An 8831-nucleotide genomic window follows, 5' to 3' on the forward strand; every position below is an offset into this window, starting at 1 on the left:
GGGGGGCACCCTCGTTTGTCTTCTTCCTGACCTTGCAGCACCCCCTTCCCCAGTATTCTTGTCCTTATTGCCCGCAAATTCCCACCGAACCTGAAGCAAGGGAGACTGCAGTCAGACACACAGAAGGACTTCCTGACAATTACCCTGGGCCCATTGCCCAGGGTAGGGGACTCAGATCAGCACTATCATGCCCTTCCCTTGGCCCCGGCCTTTAGTCTATGACCCTCAACACAAGCCGGCGGCCCCCCATCTTCCTCTTCTCACTCAGCGGCGTCTGGAATGTGCCCTACATCTCCAATGTCTACCTGCTGAAAGGCAGCGCCCTGCGGGCTGAGCTGCAGCAGACAGACCTGTTCCACCACAGCAAGCTGGACCCCGACATGGCCTTCTGCGCCAACATCCGCCAGCAGGTCAGCCTTGGGGGGCGGTCCAAGGAGGCCCCGCTGACGGGGAAGGTGGGCTGCCTGGTCACCGTATGCCCCGGAGCTTCTGAGGTTCCAGCAGGGCAGCTCAAAGGCTGCCAGGCCTGGCGGGGACACACAGGGCACTGGCACGCGGGCTGGTCCTCGGGGTCTGTGGGGATCATTTTAGCAGACCCGGGTTTTACACCATCTATTTTATTTTTTAAAGTATACTGTTATTGATTTCAGAGCGGAAGGAAGAGGGAGAGAGAGAGAGAAACATTAATGATGAAAAAGAATCATTGGATCGGCTGCCTCCTGCACGTCCCCTACTGGGAATGGGAGCCCGCAACCAGGGCATATGCCCTGACCAGGAATCGAACCCAGACCTTCTGGTTCATAGGTCAGTGCTCAACCACTGAGCCACGCCGGCCGGGCTATTTTATTTACGTTTTTGACAGCACCTAAAAACACACGAAACTTTCCATCTAAATGTACTCCAAGTAATGTGCCCAAGCAGCACCCTTACCCTGTTCCTGTGCCCCACCCAATATTTTCTGTGGCTTTTAAAAAATGTGACAGCGTGTTGATGTTTTCCCCTGTACCCCAAACTTCAGGATCAGAACACCATCCTTTTCTTGGGCATATTCGTTCTTTTATTCCCATCCAGTCCCCCAGGAAGCCTTCCCTGATCGCATCCCCAGTGTCAGGTCTAGGTGAGCCTGGTGGGCAGAGGAGGCTGCTGTCATGCCCCTCCCAGGGAGTGCAGGGGAGGGGAGGGTCTCTCTCATCGGCCTGGTCTCCCCAGGATGTGTTCATGTTCCTGACCAACCGGCACACCTTTGGCCATCTGCTCTCCCTGGACAACTACCAGACCACCCACCTCCACAATGACCTCTGGGAGGTGTTCAGCAACCCTGAGGTGAGGCCCTGGGTGGGCGGGAGGGCGTGGTGGGAGTGGATGGGGCCCCAGGGATCCTGTAGCCGGAGTTGCCTCCCTCTCAGAGCTTGACACTGGGACCCTGTGGGCCACCTGCCTCCCTTCACCCCAGGGGGCCTGTCTGCAGATTTGAGTAGGAAGAGGAGGGCGTTTTGAGAGGCAGCGCCATCTAGTGGAGGAGGGACTGGGAGTCAGAGGCCCATTAGCTGTGACTTAGTCAAGCCTCAACCTTTGGGGCCTCAGTTATCTTAGCTCTAAAATGGGTATACTGTCCCAGCCTGACTTGCCCCTGAGAATGTTGTGATCAGAAGAGGAGAAAATTGTGACAGTGTTCTTATACATTGTGAGCTTATGTCTGATGTGGGCCCATGCCTGTATCTTCACATAGACCTGTACACCTACGCACACGTGTACATACACATGCAAACACCAGCTCCCGTGGGCACACTTTTACGCTCAAACAACACAATGCACCCAGTGGGCACAGAGGCAACGGCTCCCCCGGGCATGGAGACGTTCAGTTACATTGTGTGTGGCCTGGCGGGAGGAGGCCCCTCTTGGAGCATCCCGTGGAGTTGAGTCCAGCTGGCCCAGGCCGGTTCCCAGGACCCCATCCCGCTTCCCCCTCCCCACAGGACTGGAAGGAGAAGTACATTCACGAGAACTACACCAAGGCCCTGGCGGGGAAGCTGGTGGAGATGGTGAGGACTGGGCACCCCTAGGAATGAAGCTCCTGGATTTAGACCAGACACCCAGAGGACAGAGGAGCGAAGCCAGCTGACCTGGGGGAGGAGGCGCGGCCCCGTCCTGTGCTCTGGCGAGGGAAGGGGCAGCGGTGGCCCCTTCCTCCTGCTGGCACTTTCCAGCCGGAATCGGCAGGGCCTGGGGGCCTCCGGCTTCTTTTCTGGCCCAGGCAGGAAAGAGAGGAAAAGCATCCCCGAATGTGGCCTCAACTGCAGACCATGGCCCATGTTTCCCCCAGAGCCAGCAGGCCTCTGCTCCCTCAGTGCCCACCCACTGGTGGCTTTGGCCTTGGCCTTGGCCGTTCTGTGACCTTGGCCAGCTCTGAGCTCCAGTTCTTTCTTCCTTCAGCATCTCGCTGAGTCCGGGCTCCCTGGGGACTCCCGGGGGGACACTCAGAGGCTCTCAGACCAGGGTGGGGCAGGGCACAGACCACACAAGGGGTCTTGACCTGTGGCGGGTTCTGCCAAGGGCCATGGGATCAGGGGGAGGATGAGGTGTGGCCACTCTGGACCCCTGTGACCGAGTCCCCACCCTCCCCAGCCTTGCCCGGATGTCTACTGGTTCCCCATCTTCACGGAGACGGCCTGTGACGAGCTGGTGGAGGAGATGGAGCATTACGGCCAGTGGTCTCTGGGAGATAACAAGGTGGGATGCCAGGCGCCTGGACTGGGGCTGCTGGGAGGCTGCCCCTCCCCCCAGGCCCGCCCTCCGGGCTCTTTGCCGGGGACTCTTCAGATGGGGGCGCTGGCATTTAGGAGTAGAGGGATTGCGGAAAGGGATGGAATGCTGGTCTCTAAGCTGCCATGCCACAGGGTGACTTTGAGATGCCTTAACCTTAAGGCGCTAGGTTTCCAGTTCCTGTCCTTCCAGTGACTGAGCTTCCTTCCCAGATTGGGCGTGGAAAGGGGGAGGAGTGAGCAGGTGTGGAGGAGGAGCAATTAGGAGGCGACATCACCCGACCACTGACCACCGACCACCCACCGTAGAAGCAAGTGGCACCCTGCTGAAGGAGGACTCCCATTCCTGCCCTCCTCTTGCAGAGCCCAGGACCCCTGGTTAAAGGCACATGCGCCCTGGGCCTGTGCCTCAGAGAGTGGCTGACCTCAGCCTGGCAGCTGACTCATCTCTGGTCGGGGAGCTTAGCTCCAGAACCCAGTGACCGGCACAGCCCGTGCGTTCTGGGTCTGGCTGATCCTTGGGCTCCAGTGCCCGGGCTTCCCGGGATGCTCGTGCCCGAGCTAACCTGCGGCCCTCTGCATGCGTGTTCTCTGCTGTGTAACCAAGGACCACCAAGCTTAACGGCTTAAAACATCCACTGAGTATCTCCGGGTTCTGTGGGTTGGGGTCTGGGTGTAGCTTAGCTGGTGCTCTGCTCAGGGTCTCCCAGGGCCCCCATCAGGGAGTCAGCCGGGGTTGGTGCTCCTCTGAGGCTCAGCGTCCTATTCCAAGCTCCCATGGCAGAACGCATGTCCTGAGCTCAAGGAGCTCAAGGTGACTGCCTCTTCCGGGCCAGCAGGGAGATTCTCTCCCTCCAAGATCCTTCTTTATTTATTTATTTTTTTAATATATTTTTTTTATTGATATTTTACAGAGAGGAAGGGAGAGGGATAGAGAGCTAGAAACATCGATGAGAGAGAAACATCGATCAGCTGCCTCCTGCACACCCCCCACTGGGGATGTGCCCGCAACCAAGGTACATGCCCTTGACCGGAATCGAACCCGGGACCCTTCAGTCCGCAGGCCGACGCTCTATCCACTGAGCCAAACCGGTTTCGGCTCCTTCTTTATTTTTTAAAATATATTTTTATTGATTTCAGAGAGGAAGGGAGAAGGAGAGAGAGAGAGAAACATCAATGATAAGAGAGAATCATGGACCGGCTGCCTCCTGCACGCCCCCGACCAGGGACTGAGCCTGCAACCCAGGCATGTGCCCTGACTGGGAATGGAACTGTGACCTCCTAGTTCATAGGTCAATGCTCAGCCACTGAGCCACACTGGCCGGCCTCCAAGATCCTCCTTTAAAGACTCACCCAGTGCCCTAGCCGGTTTGACTCAGCATTGGCCTGCGGACTGAAAGGTCCCAGGTTCGATTACGGTCAAGGGCACATGCCCAGGTTTCAGGCTCAATCCCCAGTAGGGGGCGTGCAGGAGGCAGCCGATCACTTATTCTCTCTCATCATTGATGTTTCTCTCTCTCCCTCTCCTTTCCTCTCTGAAATCAATAAAAATATTTTTAAAAAAAAGACTCATCCAGCATCATCTCCCTTTTGATTAAACCAAAGTCGACTGACTAGTTACCTTAATTACTCGTGCAAAACCCCTTCACCTTTGCCCTTATCCCATCAGGTTCAAGGTCAAGGGGAGGGGATTGGACAGGTGGCAGGAATCGGGGCCATCTTAGAATTCGGCTCACCACCCTCTTTGGGTCGCTTCCAGGACAACCGCATCCAGGGCGGCTACGAGAACGTGCCGACCATCGACATCCACATGAACCAGATCAGCTTTGAGCGGGAGTGGCACAAGTTCCTGGTGGAGTACATCGCGCCCGTGACGGAGAAGCTCTACCCCGGCTACTACACCAGGGTGGGCAGGCTGGGTGCAGCCAGGACCAGGCAGGGGTGGAGGCGCTGGGGAGGGGGAGAGGCGGAGGGGAGAGAAGTGTTCCCAGCGGGGCAGAGGCCTGAATATTTGGTCTCTAGGCAGGAGGGAAGTCTCCTCCTATCAGGTGCTGGGGCCAGGGAAGGCGGGGCCCCTCTGCCTCTATCCTCTGACATCATCTGACCATTTGAGTCCTCCCTCTGTGTCCTTGACCCCTGCACCCACGACTGCCTTGCCAGCTCACCAGACAAGCCCCCGGTCAGTGGCCAGCATGCCCTTCTTCCCTCGGGTCCCCTTAGCTCCCTCACCCACGTGTCTGTTGATGCCTCTTTGGCCTCTGTACTTGTCACTTCCTCGTTCACAGGATTTTCTCCAAACACCTGCTTTGGGTGTGCCTGGGCCCTGCCCTCAAGGGACCACCCGCCTAGATAGTTGTGAGGGTGTGAGGATTAGATTCATTCATTCCACCTTCCTTCCCTTCCCTTCCCTCCCTCCCTTCCCTCCTCTCCTTCTCTTCTCTCCTTCCTCCTCTCCTCCCCTTCCTTCCCTCCCTCCAGTCCTTCCCTTCCTCCCCACATTATTATTGAGAACCTTTTTTGTGCCAGGCACGGTACCAGGCCCTGGAGAACATAGTGTTAGATAAACTGCCCTCAGGGAGCCGACGACGTTCCAGCAGATGATGAGGGGCCCTCTGGACACCTGCCTTCCTGGCCTGCGCAGCCTCTCATGCCAGCTCTCGGTGTCTTTCCCTGGCACAGGCCCAGTTCGACCTGGCCTTCGTCGTCCGCTACAAGCCTGACGAGCAGCCCTCGCTGATGCCACACCACGACGCCTCCACCTTCACCATCAACATCGCCCTGAACAGGGTCGGGGTGGATTACGAGGTGAGCAGGGGCCGGTCTGGCCCAGGGAGCAGGCAGGAGGGAGGGCTGGCTGGTGAGCAGCTTGCAGGGTGTTTGAAGCTGAGGGGCCCAGGGTACGGCAGCACCAGGGAGCTAGGAACCAGAGAGAAAGGGCACTAGGTCCATGGGGAAGGCTTTCTGGGAGGGGCGGGCTCAGAGCACAGTTTGGCAGGAGGGAGAGGGCTTTAGGCCCAAGAGAGCAAGGCCCAGGAGGCTGAGCCAGATCAGATAACCTCACCTGGGTCCTGCCCCCCCCCGCCCCACTCCTTGCTCGGGGGCCTCAGGCAATCTCTTGAGAAAACTTAAAGTGCCCTCCCCACAGTTGTGAGGATGACATGAGCTCATCCAGGTACCGGCGTATGGGGACCCACAGTAAGGACTCAAGGAGTGTAGCTAGTCGTAACAAGTTCAGGGTCCGCATCATCCTTGGAAGAGGGCTGCTTTGGGGATGACTGAACCCAGGCTTGTGGCTGGAGGGGAATCTGGGGAAACCAGGAGGACATGAGGGTGCGGAGGAGCAGTTCTGGGCCTTAGGACCCCAAGGGAGGCCTGTGGGTGTGATCAGCTATAGAGCCATTCATCCATTCACTCATTCACTCCATAAGCTACTGTTTTTAAGGAGTTTTCTGTGATTCAGTCCCTCCCGGGTTACACACTGTGAAGGAGACCCATAAAAACACCTGTTTTTTTTTTTGAGAGTCGACAGTGTGCCAGGGATTCTCATAGGGGACGATTTTGCCCCCCTACCCAAAGGACATTGGCAATATCTGAAGACATGTTCGGTGCTACTGGCATCTAGTGGGTAAAGCCCCATAAGAAAGAATGATCTGGCCTGTCATGGTGATGCTTCGTAACCGTATGAATGTACTTGATACCATTGAACTGTTCACTTAAAAATGGTTACCATAGTAAAGTTTATGTTAAGTGTATTTTACCACAATTAAAAAAAAAAAGAATTATCTGGCTCAAAATGTCCATAGTGCTGAGGTTGAGAAACCTGGTCCTAAGCTCTTACTTGTATCATCTTATTGAATTCTCACAACTCTGTGCAATTTAATGCCCATTTTACAGAATGGGAAATTGAGGCGCAGGCTGGTCACAGTTAATAAAGGGTGTGGCTGACATTTGCCCAAGGCTGCCTGACTTTTTTAAAAAAATATATATATTTTTTATTGATTTCAGAGAGGGAGAGCGAGATAGAAACATCAATGATGAGAATCATTGACTGGCTGCCTCCTGCACACCCCCCACTGGGGATCGAGCCTGCAACCCTGGGCATGTGCCCTTGACCGGAATCAAACTAGGGCCCTTTGGTCTGCAGGCCGACCCTCTATCCACTGAGCCAAACCGGCCAGGGCTGCCTGACTCTTGATCACTCGGTCTTTGCTGAGTGACCTCCTTAGGCAGCATATGGCTGTCACCCCACAGGCATCCCAGGCAGGCTGTGCTGAGGGCTGCTAGGTTGTGGTGGCTCAGATGGAAGAACGGGGTGCGGGGGGGGGTGTGCGGGGAGGGCCCAGCTTCCTGCTGGAGAACTGACACTTCCTGTTGGGAAACTGACATTTCACGTCTCCTAGGGCGGTGGCTGTCGGTTCCTGCGCTACAACTGCTCCATCCGAGCCCCACGGAAGGGCTGGGCCCTCATGCACCCCGGGAGACTCACGCACTACCACGAGGGGCTCCCCACCACCAAGGGCACCCGCTATATCGCCGTCTCCTTCGTCGATCCCTAATTGGCCAGGCCCAGCCACTGCGGACGTTTTCCTCTCTGCCAACAACCATTGCCCGGGGCCCCAGGGAACCCCGTCCAGCCTCCAGGTTCTGGACCTCCCATTGCTCTTGGAGCTGCCATTGGGGAGACTGGGTCGCAGGTCGGAGGCGAGGACGCCTCCTTGGCTGGGACTTTCCTGGTGCTCTGCCCCCAGCCCCCGGGGGAGGCTGTTTGTTCACTTTCACTGCGTTGAACAGCTCATCCTTTTCCACTTGTCTTCCTCAAAAACCCAGCCCCCCTTCCTCCGGTCCTTCCATGAGTGACACTTGAGCAGACAGGGGCTTACCCAGCTGCCCGAGAGGCTCTAGGGGCGTGGAGCCACACCCCAGAGCTTCTCCCACGCGGAGCGGCAGCCCCGGGATCTGCTTCAAGCCTCAGGGCCCACACCGAGACCTGGATCAGACTCAAGTCCTCACCCGGGACTGCGGAAGCCCCTTCTTCCCCGGCTCCTGTCACGGGAGCCACATGCTGTCCCTGCAGATGGTGACTCGGCAGACCTCCTGGAAGGCGGGAAAGGCATGGATGCCACAGCGCCATCCTCTACTTGACCCTTGCCGGGGTGGGGGGAGGGAGGGACATGTCCACACACTGTACTGCGTCACCCTGTCCTGCATGTCCCCATGTCTCTGGAGAGAGGGACAGACAGAAACAGGAGAGTTTCTATTAAAAGTCATTCAAACCACCGAGGGGGAGCTGCCTGGGTTGGGTGAGTGCTCTTGTCGGGGGAGTGTCTGCAGGGAGGGGTTTTAAGAGCCCATGATTGGCAAGGAAGATCTCTCAGCAGACTCAGGGCCTGTTTCCCAAACGAGCATGTGAACTTGGTATCACGTGTATATTCCGCAAACCCTTACGTGTGAGCCAGGCACGGGCCGCCTGGGGCAGGCTTCTTCATCCGTCAACATCTGCATCAGGTGTCCCCTCCTCTCTGAAGCCTTCTTGACTACCCTTCCTGCAAACATGAACATCAGAGAACTCCCAAACGTCTGCCAGCCCCGCCATGCCCTGGGAGACACTTCTTGGGGCACTAGCAACCCAGGGCATTTATTCATAACAAAAGCTAGCATCCATCCATCCCTTCCTGTGGGCTGGGCACTGTGTCTGTCAGGCACTCAGCACACAGCCCTCTGGGGTGGAGCTATTATTTCCTTTTTATAGATGAGGCCAAGTAATTGGCCAAAGGTCACACAGGTAAGTGGTAGGGACAGGGATTTATTTATTTTTATTTTTTTGTTTTTTAAATATATTTTATTGATTTTTTACAGAGAGGAAGGGAGAGGGATAGAGAGCTAGAAACATCAACGAGAGAGAAACATCGATCAGCTGCCTCCTGCACACCTCCCACTGGGGATGTGCCCGCAACCAAGGTACATGCCCTTGACCGGAATCGAACCTGGGACCCTTCAGTCCACAGGCCGACGCTCCATCCACTGAGCCAAACCGGTCAGGGCGGGATTTATTTTTTTTAATTTAAATTA

The 8831-nt window shown here is 56.4% G+C and overlaps 1 protein-coding gene across 1 annotated transcript in view; it reads left to right on the plus strand.

The window, feature by feature from the left end:
* Positions 1-8048, plus strand: part of PLOD1 (procollagen-lysine,2-oxoglutarate 5-dioxygenase 1) — a 28210-nt gene extending 20162 nt beyond the window's left edge. Inside the window, exons 13-19 of the mRNA XM_080656614.1 lie at positions 269-410; positions 1210-1323; positions 1977-2042; positions 2626-2730; positions 4522-4668; positions 5442-5567; positions 7163-8048. Of these exons, the coding sequence (XP_080512740.1) occupies positions 269-410; positions 1210-1323; positions 1977-2042; positions 2626-2730; positions 4522-4668; positions 5442-5567; positions 7163-7318 (856 nt within the window). The 3' untranslated portion in view covers positions 7319-8048. The remainder of the gene's footprint in view (positions 1-268; positions 411-1209; positions 1324-1976; positions 2043-2625; positions 2731-4521; positions 4669-5441; positions 5568-7162) is intronic.
* The last annotated feature ends 783 nt before the right edge of the window (positions 8049-8831 follow it).

This window comes from Plecotus auritus (assembly GCF_963455305.1).
Source record: "Plecotus auritus genome assembly, chromosome: 2".
In the NCBI taxonomy this organism is placed as follows: Eukaryota; Metazoa; Chordata; class Mammalia; order Chiroptera; family Vespertilionidae; genus Plecotus; species Plecotus auritus.